The sequence below is a fragment of the Nannobrachium achirus genome (genome assembly GCF_963921795.1).
Source record: "Nannobrachium achirus genome assembly, chromosome: 7".
In the NCBI taxonomy this organism is placed as follows: Eukaryota; Metazoa; Chordata; class Actinopteri; order Myctophiformes; family Myctophidae; genus Nannobrachium; species Nannobrachium achirus.
The window spans coordinates 58,138,602-58,161,860 of record NC_137816.1 but is presented as its reverse complement, the minus strand read 5'-3'; the positions used below and the strand labels follow the sequence as shown (position 1 = coordinate 58,161,860).

The 23,259-nt window shown below is 44.3% G+C and overlaps 1 protein-coding gene across 1 annotated transcript in view; it reads right to left on the bottom strand.

Annotated features, from left to right (window-relative positions):
- Positions 1-23,259, bottom strand: part of ddb1 (damage-specific DNA binding protein 1) — a 136,092-nt gene that overhangs the window by 41,059 nt on the left and 71,774 nt on the right. The window contains exons 18-22 of the mRNA XM_080729232.1: positions 14,883-14,994; positions 10,978-11,101; positions 7,392-7,556; positions 5,923-6,017; positions 3,183-3,353 (exon numbers count right to left, since the gene is read on the bottom strand). Of these exons, the coding sequence (XP_080585358.1) occupies positions 3,183-3,353; positions 5,923-6,017; positions 7,392-7,556; positions 10,978-11,101; positions 14,883-14,994 (667 nt within the window). The remainder of the gene's footprint in view (positions 1-3,182; positions 3,354-5,922; positions 6,018-7,391; positions 7,557-10,977; positions 11,102-14,882; positions 14,995-23,259) is intronic.

The following is a 23,259-nucleotide window of genomic DNA, read 5'->3' as shown; positions in this document are numbered from 1 at the left end:
CAAGCACACAACGCCTCGCACCGCGAGGCGTTGTGTGCTTGTGGATCGGCTGTTTTCACTACCTTCGTGCGACGGCCTTGTATGATGAAGCAGGGCTTTACCTTGTGAAAAAAAAACGTACACATTTGAAACTTGGAGATACGAGGTTTCTGCCCGACAGTGACGATAAGAAGTGTATTACCACTGCTGTGGAACCTGAAAGGACCCAGTGTCAAAAAAGTGGCTTGCTGACCTGGTAAATACACTCAACGTAGCGAGGGTTCAATATCTGAAATTAGATCAGGCAGATAAGTTCAATCTAACCTGAAGGAAATAGTCAACAATAAATAACTATCATCGTGCATTGTCACTGCTGCCCCAATCTGTATCTCAGGGTTACGTTATGATTATTTTTTTTCCTCCTTTTTTTCTATTTGTTTCTGTTGTTTTCCTTAATTTTCTAAATTTGTATTTCATTTATTTAGAAGAAATGGATGGCACAGTGGAGTAACTGAAACCTTTTTCCATCTTGTGGAATATTGTCTTTTCTGGACAAAAGTGTGAGTGTTCCCAGTTCCCACTAGGTGTTTTGTAGGGGTGGGCAATATAATCGATATGGCAATACATCGCGATAGTTTATTTGCCAATATTGTATCGATACTTCAGGCCGTAGTATCGCGAAGACTTTGAGGAAAATAAAATATGTTCCCATGCATAGGAACCAATGGTATAAGTCTGGGCCTGACACTCCGCTGCCTCTAGATGTCGCTGTACTATAGTAGCTACTTCCCCTTCCCACGGTTCAGTGAGTGAGGTCTCTCGAGAAAATGGCTGCGAACGACGAAAACAACAACATTAGAGCAGTGCCTTCAGCTTTTAAAGCTGATATATCGCAATGGTATCGTATCACAAAGATTCGCAATATATCATGATACTATTGCATCGTGACCCAAGTGTCGTGATAAGTATTGCATCGCGAGATTCTTGCCAATATCCACCCCTAGTGTTTTGGTGAGTAAAGTGTACTGTATTTTCTTGAGCCAGCAGAACGCACAAGTACTGTGTTCGGTGCTGTCTGTATCCGGCTGTCTGTTTGGCCGACAGTACAAAGGGAGGGTCTTTAGCCAATGAGGGAGCAGCGTTCTCAGGGATGTCGCCACAAACAAGTACGACCTGATATAAATAACAAGGCACAAGGCAAGGAAGTTGGCACCTCAACAGAGTGCCAACTTGGCCCACCCACATACAGATAGACAGAACCCATCGCCCCACTTGCGCGCTCTGCTAGCCTGGCAAGCCAACCTCATACTGTGCATTCACTCACGCGTTCCTTCCCACAATATGAGTCTGGACTTTGGGCTATACGCAGCTTGAAAAGGTGGGCGGGAGTACTTGCCTTGACAGACAGACTTCTCTAACCCAGGGGTTCCCAAACTTTTTTTGTCTCAGGGCACCCCATAAATATTTTTTTAATCCAAGGCACCCCTACATTATAATTTTCACTCCCAGCATTTGTAGCATATCGTTGTTGTCGGGTGGAAACCTTGTATGTCCACAACCTTTCGTTTTGTATTTATCATCTATAAAATGTAGTAAACTAGTGAAAACAGCAGATCTACAAGCACACAATGACTCGCCTCGCATCGCGAGGCGTTGTGTGCTTGTAGATCGGCTGTTTTCACTAGTTTTGTGCGACAGTCTTGTATGATGAAGCAGGGCTTTGCTTTACCAAAAGACGTACACATTTGAAACTTGGAGATACGAGGTTTCTGCCTGACAGTGACGATATTTTAGTGATTATGTTGCGAGGAAAACGTTGAGATAATAGCCATTTTGGTTAGAACTGACTGAAAATAACTTTGTACTTCAAGTGACACTAAATATTTTTTCAAGTGTCCAAATAAACTCCAAATATCAAATTATCTCGCGGCACCCCTGGACTGCCGTCGCGGCACCCCAGGGTGCCCCGTCACCCACTTTGAAAACCCCTGCTCTAACCAATCAGCATAGCAAAACATCTGTCATCACAGTGCAGCCAGTCTAGCCATAAATTATAACTCCTGTAGAGTTATAAGCTTTTATAACATAAATTATAGCTCTCTACGTGGGAGTTATAATTTATGGCTACAGCCAGTCGGAAGAACGGTAAACAAACACGTCTTTTTGGCCGATTAACTCCGCTAGCGCATACTCCTGTTCATTTTTAATTGTTGTAATTGATTCCAACTCTGTAAACTGAAATAGGTTCACTTATTGCTTGTTTTATCGTTTCAACGTTAACTGTTACACTTGTTGCATCGAGGGCAGCCATTGTTGTTCTGAAAATGCCGCAGCATGCACCTACGTCACCATCTACACATGGACCAATCAGGGGAAGCTTTCCACTTGTAGTGCGGACAGCAGTTGAAACACAGTCACTGATTGGCACAGTCACTGATTGGTGCAGAAAATGATCGGGGCCAATTTCTCAAACTCCCTGCCTATACGCCGAAGTCCAGACCTGATACTGGGGAAGGAATGAGTGAACGCAGTATCAGGGATGGCCCGCTAGGCTAGCGCTCTGCTGGTCGCACCTGTCGTCTTCTTCGGAAAGTGACTGAGTGCACAAGACGCAAGTTGGCACCTTGAAAGAGTGCAGTCTAGTTTGTTTTTTTACTCCAGTCTGTGCAATGCCCGAAAAGTCACATGACGTTAGGGATGGGACGATATGAACATTTCATATCACGATTATTGTGACAAAATAAATTGTGGTTTACGATATTATCGCGATAATCAAAATCCATTATCCTGGGACGGAACATATGCCAAAAAAATAGCAGATCTACAAGCTCACAACGCGTCGCAGAGCGACGCGTTGTGAGCTTGTAGATCAGCTATTTGTTTGGCAAAGACATTTGATAGAGAGTGAAAAAAAGACTATCAAGTACGTATATCATAAGTACCTTTTACCAATTATAGAGGGTATATGAGGTACCGGATGTGCAGCTCGGCAAATAAAAGGTGAATTGATCCCAGTGCATGACGGAGGACGATATCACAATATATTAAATCTCCACGATACGATTATCGCAAGTGTTTTTTATCGGGATAAACGATAATAACGCTTATTATCCCATCCCTACATGGCGCTAAGGAGAACTCCTAAAGCTATGGACCACCAGAGCGACTGTAGTACCAGGCCTGCTGAGGTCTCTCTCTCTCACCTCCTCAAAGTTGCCCTCCATGGGTTTGTAGGCCAGCAGCAGCACAGACCTCATCAGGTCCCCCACCAGGATGAAGTCTCCTTTGGTCTTCAGGTACAGAGCCATGATGTTGTTGTAGTGGTTACACTCTGTCCTCAGTTCCTTCTCCGCTGTCCACTCATACAGACGCACCTGAACACACACACACACAAACACACTTTAAAAAGAATGACATAAATAGCAGATAAAAGCTCGCAGCACAAAGTGACTGCTCTGCGTTGGCTATTTTGGAATAGCCAACAAACCCGCCCCAAAAATAAATAAAACTATAATAAGCTTGCAACACACAAAACCACATTTGTCACAGCTTGATGTTATTTGATTAATTGACACTCAAAAACAAGCATAGAGCAGTGTCAAATCTGTCAATCTTAAAACAGCCAAGGAGCTACGGTCTGCGACAGTGAAAAAAAGGCCACTTTGTCTTGAATCACTTCACTGTACCAGAACCAGATGTACCAAGCCTGTCCGTGTGATGTATTGTGTTAGTAATGCAACAACAGCTGGACACAACGTGCACGCACCCGCACGCGCGCGTGTGATGAAGCGTATTAGTAATTTAACAGCAGGTGTCTAGAACCTGTGTGTGTGTGTGTGTGCGTGCGCGTGTATGTAGACTGTTTTTAGAAATTTAACAGCAGATTTCCAGAACCTCTGTGTGTGTGTGTGTGTGTGTGTAGTGTAGCATAGTGTATAGCATTAGTAATGCAACAGCAGCTGTGCAGGTGTACCTGAACAAGGCAGTAAAGCACCAGCTGCCCTCGTACGGTACACAAGCAGCAGACACAACAGAGAGGTAAGCCTCGCTCACTGAATGAGTGCAATTGACTGTGACACTCCCTGCACTGTTGAGCCTGAGCCACACTCTGCTCAGATATCTTTTTTTTTAAAGTCAGAGACAAGTACAAAAAACACATAGGGGAGGGAGGGACAGACACACATACATACGGCGGGTGGAAACTAACCTCGCCTACCAGGCTTTCTGGGGGAAAGCCTGGTGTTCGTTCACTACAGGCCATTTGGTTTTCGCCTAAAGCACGGAAACCACTAGAAGAAGCGGCGTCGCTTTGATTCGATTTGGTTCCCCCCGTTTGTTTCCCCAATCCCTTTTAAAATGCTTGAGTAGCCTTGCGTAGTCTTGCCAGTTGCTACGAGTTGGACAAAAAGATGCATATACCAAACACATTTTTCAAAAGCAAAACTAGTACTCTGCATCAAGGAGTGTATTAGGTAGGCCCTAAAAGTATGTCCTTGAGCGCAGGGGAATCATTTTGGGTTAAAACTGAATCCGGTTTGATAGTTCCGGCAAATTGTAGTCCTTTGAGTACTACAACATGACGTGTTGTGGTTTCCGCTCCAGACCGGTTACAACCCTGAAAAGTGAAGTGATCCCAGACTAGGTGGAAAACTTGTATTTTTCAAGAAACGGTAAATAATAAGTGTTCCATTGGATCCAATGTAGTTATTAATTAGTCACAGTCTCTTGTTAATACTTTTCATCGGTTCGATGTTCATAAAATACACACACTTAACTCGTTGACCACCAAAGACTTAATTCGACATAATGTTTTCTTATGCTCCTAGATGGCACTCTTCGCTATCCCTTTGAGTCACCGTTTGTCTCCTAGACTCGCATACAATTGGGAGTGAATAACGTGATTCACTCCAAATTGTACTGGAATTGGAAAATGTCACAATCCCTTCCTTTCTTGTATTCCCGGAAACACTTTTGGGTAACACAGTATGACGAGTATTAAAAACATACAAATATGGAGGTTTCTGCCCGAATGCAATGAGATTATATATACAGTATACTGTACATAATATCCTACTATATAATAAGGAAACATCCGTTATCGAAAGCTGTAATCAAAACCTCTCTGTCCCGCACGGTTCTCCTCAGTGGCAGGAGCAACCGATCTGAACCTGCACACAGGCATTGAAACAGCATTTTTCCGGCGGTGAAAATGACTTGAGGGAGAATGCGATATCCAATTATCGCCAGGCCTTCGCCTTCGTTGCCCTTGAAGTATACAACCTTGGCCGCTGGACAGGAAATGCCTGGGTAACATATTGCATTATACAGTACAGTACAGTACACAGACACACTGTACATCATCTATAGGTGAGGATAAAAGAGAGATGGTTCAGGGATGCTCTACTCCAGGGTTCCCCAATAGGCGGCCCGCGGGCCATTTGCGGCTCGCAGGGGGCTACTGTCTGGCCCCCACCAACCCCAGTAATAATGGTGGTATAAGAGCAGCAACAACACTAGTATATCGTCGTTGTTGGGTGGAACGTTGTATCTCCAAATTTGTATGTTCTTTCGCAAAGTAAAGTCCTGCTTCATCATACAAGGCCGTCGCACAAAAGTAGTGAAAACAGCAGATCTACAAGCACACAACGCCTCGCGGTGCGAGGCGTTGTGTGCTTGTAGATCGGCTGTTTTCACTAGTTTAAATCATTTTTAAAATGATAAATGGAAAACTAACGGTTTTGGACTTTGGAGATTTTCACCCGACAACGACGATATCTGAACTGTCACTGGAGTAGTGCCGCCGTTGCCCCCTGCAATGTTGTGGCCCTCGGCTTGGTACCCTAGACATGATTTGGCCCTTGGGGAAACTAATTGGGGAACCCTGGTGTACATCATCTATTAGGTGGTGATAAAAGAGACATGGTTCAGGGATGCTCCACTCACTGTGCTGTTGATGCTGGCCAGCAGCTTTCCATTGAACTCCACCATGGAGTACACGGCTCCTTTCACCTCCTTCTCTGCCACAGTCTGGAGCTTCCCTGAAAGAACAGAGCACACACAGGTCATTCACAACGGTCGATTGACAAGGACTACCTTCCTAACGTGGAAGGTTTACTGGAACTATATCTGCACTGACTCTGACCTCCAAGGACCTTCTAGGGAGGGTGCTCCTCTTGTGTGTCTTGCGGCATCACCCTTTCTTGTTTTTTTTTTTCTTTTGCTAGTTGTTTTTATCGCTCTGACTTTGGACACTGCACTATTAGGTTGTGCTAGTAGTTTTTTTTATAGTATTTCTGCTTGTGTTTGACATGATGTAGAGATACTTGTTGCACTAACTAGCATTGACTGTTATGGTCACTTTGATTTGATTGGGCACTGTATTATATTGATAGTTGTGCTTTAGGACACTTTATGTATATATATTTATATATATTATTTGTTCCCTTTCTTGTTGTACCTTGCTCTTACTGTACTTACTGTACTCTGTACTTGTTTTTTCTTTTATCTTTTTCATACTTCTCTGTAACTTTGTAAATAACCTTATACGGCTGTGCTGCCTCTGGGCAACTGATTTTCCACCTTGGGATAATAAAGGTATCTATCTATCTACCTTTTCACCTTCTGCTACAGATGTCAATATGAGAACTGATGGTCCTTTACTTGGGACATGACTTATTGTTGTGACAGTGCGGAAGGGTGATGGGAGGAAGAGATAGAGAGAGGAGAGAGAGAGAGAGAAAAATAGGAACAGGAAAAGTGAGAAGTAGTGAGAAAGAGAAAGAGACAGAGAGAGAGAGAGAGAGAGAGAGAGAGAGAGAGAGAGAGAGAGAGAGAGAGAGCGAGAGAGAGGGGGAGAGAAAAATACCGTAATTGCCGAACTATGAGCCGCAGCTTTTTTCCCATGTTTTGAACCCTGCGGCTTATACAACGGTGCGGCTTATATAGAGATTTTTACAGCTAACAGCCAGTTAGTTAGTTTTACTATGGTCTTTAACAAGGATTTATATATAGCTTTTCACAGCTAACGGCCACCAGGAGCGCTCTAGCAGGAAACAGGAACGACACCTGCGGCTTATAGTCAGGTGCGGCTTGTATATGTAAACATTAGTTTTTTGTTCAAAATTTAGCTGGTGCGGCTTATATGTAGGTGTGGCTTATAGCCCAGCAATTACGGTAGATAGACAGAAACAAGAGAAAAAAGAGAAAAACTGAGTGAAAGACAGAAAGAGATAGAAAGTGAAAGAAAGAGAGAGAGAGGGTCATTCTCTCTGGGGGTGTGCGCGAGTGCGTGCATTGTACAGAAAGAGATAGAAAGTGAAAGAAAGAGAGAGAGAGAGACATTCTCTCTGGGGGTGTGCGCGAGTGCGTGCATTGTATGCACACGACATTGAAACTGCATTTTCTGTGCTGACCGTCGGTGTAGTGGAAGACGATGATGCGTCCCTGCTTGGGCTCGGCCTCCTCGGGGTAGACCATGGCCGTTCCCACGATGAAGTAGACGGCCGGGTCCCTGCCCAGGCGACACGACACCATGCTCAGGGCGTACTCGCTGGGGAGGAACTGATGGGCGTGGAGGACTGGCGGGGAGAAAGAACACACAACACAACACATCAAGCAAATTGAGCGTGACAGTCACAGGAGAGCTAAGGTTAACCCATTTAGGCCTAGCATTATTGAATGCTTTAAACAGTGAAAAATAGCAGATATACAAGCTCACAGCGCGGCACCGAGTGCCGCGCTGCGAGCTTGTAGATCTGCTATTTTTGAAAAAGTTGTGAAAATGTGCGCAAATCTTTGAATATATGTATTTTCAAAGCGAACGTTTGTATCTCAAATTTTGCTTCTGGGTGGTCCCTGGAACTAAATATTTTGAGATGGGGGTCCGTGGCCAAATACATATCAGTTTGGGGGTCCTTCACATGAAAAGGTTTGAGAACCACTGACATAGTAGTCTCTCAAGAACAGGCTAACTGAGCTCCATTCAAGTGAAAAGGACCTTCCTTTGACGATGGCTGGCCAGATTGCTGACATAGAAACATAGGTTTTTCAAAAAACCTTAGAAGGATTCAAAAGACACTTATAGAATCGGGTCAAAATTCTAATTTTCACGATTTTCCAAAAATAGCAGATCTACAAGCTCGCAGCGCGGCACTCGGTGCCGCGCTGTGAGCTTGTATATCTGCTATTTTTCAATAGTTAAAGCATAAAATAATCATACACAAAATGTGTACCCGTTCTAAATGGGTTAAGCGGTCATCACAGGGGAGGGGAGTGCGCTGATATACTGGATAACGGCAACAACCTTGGGTGGGATATTGCTTTTAATACAACACAGCAGCTTGACTCTCCCATAAGCTATTTATCAGGTTATTGGAGGAGACAGCGTTTTTTATGATTCGGGGCGATGACTTGTCGCTTATTCGCCTGCACCAACAAATATAGCTCTTTCAAGGACCCGCCGTCAACCAAAAAACGTTGCTAAGCGACATATATACCTTTTCAGCCGCTGCACTTTGAGTGGATAAATAAGAGGCTATAGCCAACAGCTACTGTAGCTAGCTTAGTGGTGATGCATTGTGATACTGTGTATTACTGTAAATGGTTCCAGCGCTGCTGTACAGTAAATCATCTTGTCGGGTGGAAACCTCATATGTCCAAAAGTGTTACTTTACAAAAATAGCAAAAACAGCAGATCTGCAAGCTCTGTTGGTACCTTTGTGTGACCTTTGTGTTAGTATGATCAAGCTGGGCGTTCATTTACGAAAACAAACAAAATGGAGATAAGAGGTTCCTGCCCTGACAGAAACCATATTACAGTAAGTGGTTCCAGTGCTGTTGTATCGTCCGGGACCCCTAGGGGGTCCTCAGAGTTACTACAGGGGGCCGCCAAATCTTTGTGTGATAGCTTTTTTTCCCCCTTTTCTATATTAACCACTTGAACCCTAGTGTCCATATTCCGAGCAGCGCGAGGCGTTGTGAGCTTGTAGATCGGCTATTTTTGGCTATCTATGGGTTGTGGGGGTCCCTGCTTCATCTCTCTCTCGACTAAGGGGTCCTTGGACTGAAAACGTTGAAGACCCCTGGTATATCAGCACTACAGTTCTGTACCAGAACTACCTGTTGTACAATTCCCTTCATCTTATCGCCACTGTCGGGCAGAAACCTTGCATATCTGTATGCCTTAATAAACCGTGCTGTGCAAATGTTTCGCCCAATAAGAATGTGTGATTGAAGTGGTTTGCACTTTGCAGAGAGATCAGAACTGGAGTACTTTACAATAAGATGGAATACCTCTGTACCTCATCATCATCATCAGTGTGCGGAAAATGATCAAGAGCGCTGCTTAAGTTTGTAGGCATGCATACATAATTCATGGACACATTAACTGACATTAAAGAGCCTGCCACACTGGGGACTTAGTTGTGTGTGGGTTTTCTTTTCTTTTTTTTTGGCTCAAGCTTTTGAAGAAGTATAATTTTGATGATGTTTCCTAAGTGGATCTCATGTCTGGGGCAGCTCCAGGGGGCAAGGTACCAACATCACCTTATGTTCAACTCAATTAATTATCATCAGAGGCTCTGGATGATGCCAAGAGGCTAGGGTGGGTGGGAAACCATGTCTTTATTAAGATCAAACGGGTCCATCCCACAGTGTTCTTTTTGGTCTGTCACAGAGCAATTTGAAAACCCAGACAAAAACGTCTAAGCCAGGGGTCTTCAACATTTTCAGGCCAGGGACCCCTTGGCTGAGAGAGAGATGAAGCAGGGACCCCCACAACCTGTTCATAGATTCCATATTGTTTCAATGTTTGACAGCACAATTCATCAGTGTATTTTGGATTCATGTCAATTTGTGTTTTTCAGATATTTAACCACTTGAACCGTCAAATATTCCTCAGTCAGAATTGGGATGAGCGTTAACGTTCGAAGCAGTAAAAGAGTTAATAAACTTGACCTTTCACTCTGAACTTAGTCTGCTCGTTTTCCCCTCTACACCAAAACTGTTTTGTGGCAAGGAGTTGCGACTAGTTGCTTTGGTGCGCTTTGTCCTAGCTTAGTCTCATGTGTATGGCACTGCTATTCTTCCAAGGCCTCCTTGCTATGGCCTCTGGCTGTGGGCCCCTTAAAGGACCATTTCACCTCTGTGACAACCAGATCTTATTTTATTGTTGTTTGGGACACGATCAACACAATCCTGAGTTGTTTTTTGTGTTCAATCTGTGTTTTTAGATATTTTAGTATATATTTTATTTCAGCATGCTACAAAGCATCATATGATCATATGATGCTTATTGTATTGTTGTCAAACAACAATAAAATAAGATGTGGTTGTCCCAGAGGTGAAATGGTCCTGTAATGCAAAAAGTACTTTTAAAAGTAGAAAGGACAACACAGCTAAGTATGAGCATCTGTCATGTTCTTGTCGCTCACCGTTACAACGACGGCATTAAGAAAGCTTCATGGATAGAAAGATCTCTGTGACTCTGAATGGGACCGGTTGCTTCTAATGTAAAACTTGACTCGAGTCACTACCTGACGTACCTACTTTTTTTTTTTTTTTAATGTTTTTTATCCCACGATTTTTGCAACCCATTTTTCTCACCCGGTGACTACCTAACCTGTAGTCCTGGTTTCCGCTCTCCCCCTGCCGCGCCAGGGGACATTGGGGAGCACCCGGCTGGCTAGGGGTAGTATAGAAACCAGGACTACTGCATGTTTTTGTGTGAGGGCCTATGCCCAAGGAGACACGGGGAGAACATGCAAACTCACCACAGAGAGGCCCCATTGCCAACCCCACCTAGGGTGTGGGTGCTGATGACGCAGGTGGAGGAACACGCCCCCAGCGCCCACAGCTTCCCCCGGCGGGAATCGAACCCAGGACCTTCCAACTGTGAGGCGAAGTGCTAACCACTGCACCACCGTGCCCCTTAATTGGCGTACCTACTTAATTGGTGACGTTTGAAATACAAGTCAAATGTGGGCTGAGCCCTGTGCTCACCTTCGAACGTATGCTGATCCACCACCAACAGACTGTGAACCTCCACCTCCTCCCCGAAGGAGGTCTCGTGAGGAGAGGTGCTGCTGGGGAACAGCTTACTGGAGCTCACACTGCTGGACAGAGCCTGGAGAGAGAGAGAGAGAGAGAGAGAGAGAGAGAGAGAGAGAGAGAGAGAGAGAGAGAGAGAGAGAGAGAGGGAGAGGAGGAACAGGAGGAGAAATGAGGGGGAGAGAGAGACACACACACAGAAGGGAAGAATAGAGAGGAGAGGAGCGGAGAGAGGAAAATGGTTTGTGATTCTCAACCCTTTCCATTTCAACAACCCCCAGTTGGACATATTAAGGTTTCAGCCCCTTCAGAGTGCCATTGACTTCCATCATATTGTTTCACTTAAAGGAGTAGTTCACCCCCAAAATGACTTTTTTTCTATTGATTAGTCATGCCATGGAGAGTAGAGTTCAATAATATTTTTTGGTTTTTGTCACATTCAAAAAAGACAAAAATTTGATTCGAGTAAATTTACCCCCATTGATTCCGGATGGGGACCCCTTTCGAAACGGGTCCCCATCCGGAACGAATGGGGGTAAATTTATTGTTATCACATTTTTGTCTTAGGAATGCGACAAAAAACTAAAAATATTATTGAACTCTAGTCGCATAGGGGTCCTCAGAGTCACTACAGGGGGTCCTGTTTTCTCCTTTTTTATATTAACCACTTGAACCCTAGCTTCCATATTCTAAGAACTTTAGACAAAAATCAGATCTACAAGCTCAGAGCTTGTAGATCAGCTTTTTTCGGCAAAGAGGTTTTGCAGAGGGGAAAAAGAGCAGACCAAGTACAGAGTGGAAGGTCAAATTTATTAAGTATTGACAGTTCAAGTGGTTAAATATCTGAAAACACAATTTTTCATGAATCCAAAATACAATGATGATTGTGCTGTCAAATGATGAAACTATATGGAATCTATGAAAAGGTTGTGGGGGTCCCTGCTTCATCTCTCTCTCAACTAAGGGGTCCTTGGCCTGAAAACGTTGAAGACCCCTGACTTAAATCTTTCAAAAAGTATAAAACATATCTGTGGCCTACTGGCAGTGCACCAGAAAGTTGGCACCGTTTACCAGATTAGGTAGAGGTCCGGACAGGACACAGACGCTCTCGCAGACAGCTCACCTTTCCTGTCTGCCAACATTGAAATCAATTAGCAAAAAATAAAACATAAAAAATACTCACAATCTCCATTAGCCTCTGAACAAATTGAACAGAAGCGGTTCGTTAACCAGGATTTTATTTTAAATCTTTTTCACTTGGACAAGGCAGAAAGCGGCAGCGTGTGTTGTGAATGATGTAACGGTAGTCGTTTTCGTCAGTTAGCTATTCCACGCTAATTAAATGTGGAAGCTCCGTCCGTATGCAGCCTTAATTCTATCCATGTTTTGCACGTTTTTCTGAATGCTTATGGATGTGAAACATATGAATCTGCGAGGAGCAATACCACAGGAAAGCATATTTTTCAACACTTATCTAGTCCTTGCGCTGATCAGAGCAGTAGTCACAGAATCAGTGTTAATTTAATTTCAAACCTATGACAACAAAGTTTTGTCGACTACATTTTTTCCTAAATGAAAACTAAGCTATGATGACTAAAACTATGAATAAACATTCTGACAATTTCGTCAAAACATTTAAAACTAGACAAAAATGTTAGGTAGGGACTTTTGGAGAAGAGATCCAGTAGAACTAAAAGAAATTCAAGTTAGGCTTGGTTGCAAATAGCCGATCTACAAGCTCACAACGCGTCACGCTGTGAATCAGGCATTATGACGCCATCAAGGCCTAACAAAATCAACTGTAGATTTTGTTGACTAAAACTAGATTAAAACTAAGACATTTCAGAGGACTAAAATAAAATGAAATTGTATTCAAAAGCAATCGTATTGCAGTCAAAGTTAACACTGCACTGACTGTACTGAACTACAGTACTGTATGTCTGGATGTTGTTCATGACGTCCACCCACAACCACGTGGCCATTAATATTAATATTAATAATAATAATAGTGTATGATTTCACAAGAAGCAGACAAAGCTAGGATATAATGCATTGCATTTGCATACTGTAGAGTGAATCATTGGTGCTTTTGGCCAAAAGTCTGTTTACCTGCCCTGGTAGGGAAGGTGGGCCTTTTACGTGTCCCTGCCCATGGGACCCATTGTTTCATGATCAGCTTACTGCATGCATTAACATACAGTACATACAGTGGTTCTCAAAGCGTAGTCGGGAGACCCCCAGGGGTATTTCATTTCAAATTCCCGTAAAACCTGAAGGCTGAGAGACCATCTTTTCCTATATATATTGTCTATTTGAAAATAACAGATCTAGGTCCGGATGGCTAGGGTAGCGGTCCGGGCTCCTAGGCTGCTGACAGCGTGTCGTGGGTTCGACTCCTGATCCCGACGACCTTTGCTGCATGTCACTCCCCTTCTCTCTCTCCCCATTTCCTGTCAGTCTACTCTAGAGCCGTTCTGACCATGACGTCAGTTACTTTGTGTGTCTGTCTGAGCACAGATCTCCATACATGGAGATCTGTACAATACATTTCCGTATGTACAGACAGAGTGAAACGTAGAAGCGGTTTGCACCGCTCAAAAAAATTAAAATAATAACAGATCTAAAAGTTCAAAATGCACCACACATTGACACATTGAGCTTTTATGTGCTGTTTTTTGTCTTTGTTTTTTCAAACAAAATCTTGAAAGAAATGTGAAATGTGGCAAAAACATAAAAATAAAATAAAAATCAGATGGGGTTCTGTAGCCAAATCCATCCACTCATCCACTGCGTACATACATAATGAGTATAACTCAGGGGCATAGTTCCGCCCATTTAAAATGATTCCAATACGGAACTAAAACTTTCTACTGTATGATTTGCCGCTAGTTGCGCTGTTTCCCCCCCCGGCCGATCGCAAAAAGAATTGTTCTCCATTGGACCCCATTCATTTTCCCCTTTCGTTTTCTAACCTTAATTAACATTTTCATAAATACTTTATGGTTCCTATCGCTAGTTAAAAATTGCCTTTCAATCACGATGATATGCGTTTTGTGAAAATAAGGTCCCATTTATGTTAAAATTGATGATAAAGTTGCGGGGGGTGTGGCCAACTAAACTGATACCAGCCGGCTGTGTTCTTCTTCGTGTGCTGTATTTCAGGAGGCTCCGACCACATTCTCCCATGTATCTCTGCGGTTGCACGTGACCGTTGGCAGCCAATAGCATCCTCTGGTGCTTTTACAATCTATGATGGCGACACCCATGCCAAGGACCCAAAATGCGTCATTTGCGCTGCATAGAAACCAATGGCTTGGCTTTGTCCATATATTTTACAGTCTATGGTATAACTGGATGAGGGGGAGGGGTCTTACTAGGGTTTTCCGATTAATCGATTTTTAATCGAAATCGGGATTTTTTTCCTTTGGACGATTTAAAAAATAAGAAATCGTAAAATCGATTTTCACTTTAATTAGGGTAATTCTTACTCATTGGAGCCTTGCACGGGGCAAAAAGTACACAGCCCGGTCCTCCTAAAGCAGGACGACAAGGTCCAACACCAAATTAATACTACTTTATCTCTGATGTGTAATTTCTTTGATGCACATGCAGCGCACGTCAGACTGGGCAGGGCTCACCACATTAGATTTTGCTATTTGGCTATATCTTTTTTTTTTTTTTAAATAAAACAATAATAAAAAAAATCATGTCCTTGCATGTTTTAAATGAAAACAACATAGTTGAAACAATGTATTATTCTTTTACCAAAAAATCGAAATCGGAATCGAAAATCGACTTTTCTGAGAAATAAATTGAGATTTAATTTTTAGGCCACATCGAACAACCCTAGGTCTTACCTGAGTACTAGCGCTGGGCCGTACAGCGGACGTGCTTCCACTGACGTCTTGCATCTCCACCCTGCTGGACAGAACGCCAAAACACTGGGAGACCTCCTGGTAGCAGATCCTCCTGTAGGGGGAGATAGAGAGGACACAACGTGTTAACCCTGCTGGACAGAACGCCAAAACACTGGGAGACCTCCTGGTAGCAGATCCTCCTGTAGGGGGAGATAGAGAGGACACAACGTGTTAACCCTGCTGGACAGAACGCCAAAACACTGGGAGACCTCCTGGTAGCAGATCCTCCTGTAGGGGGAGATAGAGAGGACACACCGTGTTAACCAACCCTCACTCTGAGCCAACGCGGACAGTTTCTGTTGGCAGATGGGCGGACCCGGAGAATATCTCCGGGAGTCTCCGGCCAATAGCATGTGTTCTCCTCCCCCCACCCCCCTCTGCTCCTCTGCTCAGCGCAGAGAACGCTGCTGCATCATGACGTCAACACATTCGGGGCGACGCACCTCTGCACTCTGATTGGTCAGGGAAATTCTACACTTCCTCCAACAGTGATTTTAACGCGATCGCCCAGGCTTATTTTTCTTCCGATCGCCAAAATAAGCCTGGGTTTCCGAGGCTAACCAACCCTAACCCCAAACACCGGGACACCTCCTATAGACTGATTTCCTGAGCACTCCCCTGTGGAGCGCGTCGCCATTACTGTGGGTGCAACCCTACGTACAACCAGGGAAACCAATACAAAACATGCATGGCTTCCCGAGGCTGCATGCTAACAGTGAGTAGCTAACTAAAGGTTTCCATAACTTGCTGTTCTTTGTGGGAATAAAGTCCTTGTATCTCTCTCCGCTTAATAAATTAACACCCTAGCTCATCATACACGACGAGTGTCTAACCGATCTAGGTGCTGCTCACTATTGTTGAGTGTCACTTTGTGAACTCGTAGATTGGCTATTTTCACTATTATTACTTGCACAAGCAGAGTGCGCAAGTATTGTGATTGTCTGGGTATGTATGCAGATGTCCCCCTTTTTTGAAGACCGTAGTCCTGAAACGGCTGGGATTCTGGGAATGTATGTATGTATGTACGTACAGTATGTATGTATGTACAGTATGAATGTATGTACAGTATGTATGTATGTACCTACCTACGTACGTACACTCGTACAGTATGTAGGTGTGTATGTCGGCGTCTCATCATTAACAGCCAATGAGGGACCAGCATTCCTGATGATGCACTGGTGATGTCAGCAGAGTTTGGTATATAAGAGCGTTCTTGGTAATGTCTTCAGTAACTGCCAATGAGGGCAGCAGCGGACACCTCGTGGTGCGCTCTGCTTTGCGCACAAGTAGGCCATGTACGTGAAGTTGGCACCTCGACAGAGTGCAGTTCTACGTATTACTAATATTTAAATAAGCCAACAACAAAGAAACTAGTCTGTCTTTGAGAGAAGAGACAGCGAGAGCTGAGGGGGCGACACATGCACTGAACGGACGACTCTGCTTAACGATGGAGGGCGTTTCTTCAACCCCCTCATCTTGCTCTTCCTTGCCGTCTCTTTCCACAGCTTTCTGTGCCTGCACTGCAATAAAGATATCGTGAGCTCACATTATGGTTTTAATATCTTTCAAATCCGCGGGTCCAACCACCAGGGGATCCAAAAGACTCACGCTCATGTTTTAAGGAAAACTCCTTAGACAAGAGACTAAGAAAGTATGTATTTTTAAAAATGTCCATGCTTAAACCATGTAGGATGGGAACACCTTTTGGGGTTTTTACCTTTCAATCCGGGAACCCCTTTTGGGGTGGTTGTTGCTACAGTATGTACGGTGTACTGTATAGCAACATATCTTAAGCAGTGCTAATCGCTCCTACATCTGGCTATGTCTTACCCCGTCCCAAGTCCCAACCCATCCCAATAGCACCGCTAACTTAATTTTTTACATGTTTTTGTAATTTTTGAATATTTTTTTTTCTTCCATTTTTGAGCGGTGCAAACCGCTCCTATAAGTGGATGTGCGTGTGTCCATAGCCTTTTTCCTCAGCGTTTTGCCATAGTAAAATATGTGTGCGTAGAATCATCTTTGTCTAGTGATGTCATATGTCGTATGTCTGTAGCCTTTTTCCTCAGCGTTTTGCCATAGCAAAATGTGTGTGTAGCATAGCCTGTACATCCTAGACTTAAATCCTAGTCTGAATGTTATGCAAGTACGACCACCGCTCACTTCACATTGGGTGTGATTTTCTTTTTCTTTTTTGAAGCAGTGAAAACCGCTAACAATGAGTGGCTTTGTGTGTCCCACGCCCATATATGGTCATTTCAGTCCAGAATGAACAGGTTTTTTCAAAAACAAAATGTGTGTTTCATGTCCATATATGGACATCTCAGTCCAGAATGAACAGGCTTTTTCAAAAACAAAATGTATGTCACCTCATGTCCATATATGGTCACTCCAGTCCAGAATGAACAGGTTTTTTCTGTCCCGTACGTCCAGAATATCAGTCCAGAATGAATAGGCTTTTTCAAAAAGCAAAATATGTGTCCCATGTCCGTATATGGCCACTTCAGTTCAGAATGAATAGGTTTTATCTGTCCCGTACGACCGTCCGTCCGTCCGTACGTACGTATGTGTGTAGTGTCCGTCCCGGTCTGATGATTGGATACTTTGAGGATTGGTCAAGCTTCACATGACAATTCGGCCCTCCAGATAAAATCATTAATTCATTCAGAATATAAAGAATGTATATCACAGAGTTCATAACTCTAGAACACATAGAATAAAAGTTCACCGCTTCACTTCGAACCGAGGTTTGATTTTTTAGGAAACATTTCGGCCATACAACCAAAATGATTTCCGGGTATCAAATTAAACCATTGGTCTAATCTCTAATGCAGGGATGTCAAACTCAAACTGTGGACCAAAATAAATTTAAAAAATGCAAAAGTCGAGGGCCGGACTGGTTCAATCAGTTTCAATATTTTCTTATGGCTCTGTCAGTAATTTCAAGTGAAAATGTTTTTCAACAGGAAAACAGGAAAAAAAAAGTCCTTCAAAAATCAAATATGTCCTTTAAAAGCAAGATAAATGCTGAAATTAAACTGCATGCATTAAAAAGTGAAAATCCATTATTAAAGCTCAGTTTGCTGCTCTATGATCCTCAGTTCCTCACCAATCACTGCTTTCATGTGAGAAAGTAAATCAAATCCACACAGAAGAGACACAGGTTTTCCCTTTACATCCATGAAATTACTCAGCCTCCCACCTGGCTTGAAAACCACTGTTTTCAGAGTTCACCTTTCGTTTAGCCATTCTTGGGCAGAGGGTAGCTGAAAGTTGACCACAGGTGCTTCCGCTGCTGATGAATAGTGAAGATGTGGGCTTGCACTCGCAGGCCGTCGATACATTGTGGGACTTGTAGTACTATGGTGGTGCGTGCAATATACCAGCGGGTCAGTTCTAATAGTAATTAAATATCCCGCGGGCCGAAAAGATAATTCATTCACAGGCCTGATTTGGCCCCCGGGCCTTGAGTTTGACATATATGCTCTAATGCAAACTGGGGGTCCAAAGGTTCAGAATGGAGGTGTCATTTGGCGCAGGGCAGGCGGCACCGGGGTGGGCAGCATCATTCCAGAGATGGCATTTGGGCCAAACAGGGCGCTCCTCTGCTGCTGCAGCTGCTCCTGTTCCAACTGTAGCTTCGCTGTGACAAGCAGCACGGGCAGCACCAGGATCATGAAGCTGGTGGTGGCCACCCACAGCCCCGTGCGGGACGCGCCGTACGCCCTCCTGGCCAGAGAGGCGGACACCGCGGCCGCGCGGTGCACCGCGTCGGGGAACATCTCGGTTAGACCCCACAGCCTCTCCCCTAACGTCTCATCCAAGTCATCATCATCCTCATCTTTAGTCTGCTCTTCAGGGGTAAACGGCAAAGACATTTGGTGCAGAGGGGAAAAGGTAGTGGACATCGTGTAGAGAGCTGGGGGACCCTGGGTCCAGAAAGTACACAGGTCCTGAGGGAGTTCCAGGTCCGTATAGAACTGTAGCTTATAGAATATGCACTGAACGTGCGTTAGAAGGGGTGTAAATGCAGGTCATTGAGAAACGCTAATGGTTCACCATCTAATATTGTCATATCACACTCCACAAACTGTGACATCAGTCGAAGCTTGACGATTGGTCAAACTTTGCATGACATTGCTGAACGCTTTTCTCAGCCCTGTGTTTTGGATCTGTAAAGACAACATTCTATATATGGTACAGAAATGCAATTCTGGGAAATTGCGAGTGTGGTTGCCTATGTAAAGGCTGGATAGCCAAAGCGTCAAGTGAAGCTCGACCAAATCCTCAAGCCTGCACCACTCCTCCATTGAACTCAATGGGCTTCCTCTATAATGGTGATGTCATCTAGAATGCTGCTTCCTGATTGGCTATGAGTTTACATTGTTGTAATTGTGTAGAACTATAGACTAGTGCAGGGTTCCCCAATAGGCGGCCGCAAGGGCTACTGTCTGGCACCCACCAACCCCAGTAATAATGGTGGTATAAGAGCAGCAACAACACTAGTATATCGTTGTTGTCGGGTGGAAACCTCGTATCTCCAAATTTGTACGTTCTTTCGCAAATCATACAAGGCCGTCGCACAAAAGTAGTGAAAACAGCAGATCTACAAGCACACAACGCCTCGCGGTGCGAGGCGTTGTGTCTTGGTACCCTAGACATAATTCAGCCCTTGGGGAAAACTAATCGGGGAACCCTGGACTAGTGTGTTGATTTTATGACATCAGAATTCGGGACCATTTATATCATGTAATCTGCCTTGTATCCATTGAGCTTGCAAAGCTGGTCAATGGTTGCAACGCTAATTACGTCATTTTGACAGGAGATTTTATGATGTCAGAATTCAGGAGATATTATAATAACTAGTCCTTACCCGTCCTTCTCAGTTTGAACATGATGTGCGCCGAATTAGAGGATTGCGCCCGCTTACCCGTTTTATAGTAACATATTATGATGTCACGCTATGTTGACCAATCATGGAGACCTAGAGATATTTTGATGATGATGGTGACGTCATCACCCAGTTGCAGGGCATACGAGTGATGTGGAGCGCGAGCACCGTCGCGCTCTTTTTAGTTGAGCATGAGCAAGCGAGATTTAAAATGGGTCTGAGAGGCAGTGGAGCGATGACCCATTGTCAGACTCTATTGAGTGCTCCCGGCACTGCTGAGAGCACACACAGAACCCTCCATCTGCTCCAGCTGTAGCTTAGCTGTTACAAGCAGCACGGGCAGCACCAGGATCATGAAGCAGGTGGTGGCCACCCACAGCCCTGTACAGGACGCAGCCAGAGAGGCTGAGGCCGCTCTGCGCACCGCGTCTGTTTGACCCCACAGCCTCTCTCCACTCATTGAATTCATCATCATCTTGATCTTCAGTCTGGTCTTCGGGAGTCTTCTGGACAGCGACAGGCCCTCACTCCCCGACATGGTGACCAGATCTGCTCGGCCGTCCTTGACCACTTGTAGCGACGCGTCGGGAGCTTGCAGATCAGCTAATTTCGGCAAAGACATTTGGTGGAGGGGGGGGAACAAGGACCCTGGTCCAATAAGTACATCCCCCTAACTGTTACATCATTCCTCTAGGACGCTTGACTCCAAATTTGGGCACGGATATGGCAGATACATCGTCCATTATGTCAGTGGTTCTCAACCTGTGGGTCAGGGCATCCAGGGGGGTCCCCAGATGACAGTGAAGTGACAATGTAAGGACTTGTAAGACCTTTTTTAATACCTAAAATAAAATGTATGCATCAGAAATCGGTATAAGGGGGTACTGCAGCCAAAAAAGTTTGAGAACCACTGCCGTAGAGGATGTATTTGGGCGTTTATACCTTTATTGATAGGACAGTAAAATGACAGGAAATGGGGAGAGAGATGGGGAGTGACACGCAGCAAAAGTAGTCGGGATCGGGATTCGAACCTGTGAGCAGGGTTCGAGTTATGTGGGTGCCAGTAGGGGCTTAGCCCCCATAGATAAAGTCTGGGACCCCATAGTCAAAAACCCCTATGGGGTCTCTTTTTTTTCCCAAGTGTGTTTTTTTTTTTTTTTTATTATTATTTTTTTTTTACTGACAGTCCCACATATCATACCTAAATGTCCAAATAGATAAACGTATTCCCACCATACATTGCCGGCAAATATCGAATTTTCATAACACAAGGATTTTCAGTTTCACAGTGCAAGGAGTGCAGTTAACATAGGTGCAATACAGCCAGCCGCCTGCACTGTTTGTAGCGGGGGCGCTAGCGAGATAGAGATAGTTGAGAGGACTGAATTTTGCACAGTGAGGAAGAAGAGAGACGAACGCTCCGTGCAGTGAGCAGCTGAGGAGAGGGGACTGGAGTGGACTAGTGGAGGAGAATACGTTGAATCTTGTCTTCATTTTACAATGTGAAGTTAATTTGAGCAACACAGCACTGTTTGTGTTTAGTGGACACACATACTGTACACATGCTGTTACCCAAACCACGCATGCACACCCACATTAATAAATAATTATGAGAATAAAAGTAGGCTATGTAATCATTATTAAAATTATAATCATTATAGGCTTCACTAAATGGTCAGTCCATAAATGTAGGCCTATTTGCAAATGGAAAGGGGGGAAAACAGCTCGTTTACAATTCACTTTTGCTACCTCTGAAAGAAGTAAATATCATGGAATTAAATTTATATTGGAGGTGAGTGAGAAAAGGAACAAATATTGATGGTTAAACTTAAAACTTAAAAGTAAGACTGAACAATGACATCACACCGTTTAATCCTACTATTAAACGGAGGGAAGTAGGGGTGCTGGGGGTGCGGCCGCACCCCCTCCCCCACGTCCCACCGCACCCCCTAAAGGGGGGTTGGGGGGAAAATATTGCCGATCGGCAAGTAGAGGCTCTGACATCAGTGGCGTGAAGTAGGAGCTATTGGCTACTTCTATTTCCAGTACAATTTCAAAATAAACATGTGTTGAATGATCGATTGTATAGACAAAAAAAAAGAAAGGCTCTTGTTTTGAAATGTGCTTCTGGGCACAGGAAATGGCTTTCAAAGGACTTCCCTTTTAACTTGTCTGTCTGAACGTCTGTCTCTCCGTGCGTAACTGATGCGTCATGGACTCGGTGGATTATAACAATACGGCCATAAAGGAATATACAGAACACCAAGACAACACAACCTAGGCTTTGAAGGCATTAAACATCGCCCTCTGCTAGCCCTGGCGTCCTCACTGGTGAGTCGTGGGCTCGTGGCTATAGACTTGTTATGATGAATGAATGCTATGTTGTGCTGCCTGGCTAGGCTAACGTTTGGGCTAGCTAGTGGCTAATGGCTATGGTGTACCAGAACCATCGCCAATGAAGCCTGGGTTTCCGAGGCTAGCTGTTTCCTAACACTGGGGTCTGGACCGATGTGGCGGACACGTTGTATGGGTCACAACGCACTGAACACAGTGCGAAGCAACTCGTTGTGAGCTTGTACATCTGCTATTTTCACTACTTGTTTGGTACAAGGTAGTAATGTCTCTTGGTTCACGGGCTAAAAAGTTTGGGAACCATCATACTTGCTGTTGTAGACAGGTTCACGGGCTAAAATGTTTGCTTGCTGTTGTAGACAGTGGTGTAAAGTAACTAAGTAGATTAACTGAAAAGCTCTGGGAACTGAATGATTTTATGAAACTGGCACTTGTTGTCTGACTGTTGGTACCAAGAAATCCAGACTATATACCGAAAAATACCTGATTTAATATGATTTAATATAGGAAAATACTCGTTTTAGCCGACTTTATACCCGAAAAATAGGGCCCCCATAACTATGGGGGCCACCCCCATAACTATGGGGGCCCTATTTTTCGGCGGCGCCTTTGGCGCCGCTAGAGGGACACCATAGCTCTCGGAGTATAACTCGAACTCTGCCTGTGAGGGTCCATGTCAGCCCCGTACAGCAGTACCGACTCCACAAGTCAGTATTGCTGAATAGCAGCCTCTTGAGGCGGCTCTCAGTGGCTGGGGTTAAATCCGGACAAATTGTTCACCCTGCTGGAACGGCTCAATCGTACGCCAACATCAGGGCCGCCCCAACCAGAACCGAGCAGTCCTCCTAGTTCACTTTGAAATGTTCCAGGAGAAAATTGTTTTGTTCCCCCAGAAATTGTTCTGATCCGACAGGGATTAAATCCTGTTGTTTGTTGACATTAGCGCCATCCATGGAGTCCAACACAAGTCCTGCGTGCTGTGGGAGTCACACAAGGGCAGCGTTCATCTGTTCTCAACGCCACAGCCTAGCAGTGTTGATTTCGTCGACTAAAACTATGACGAAAAATGTGTGT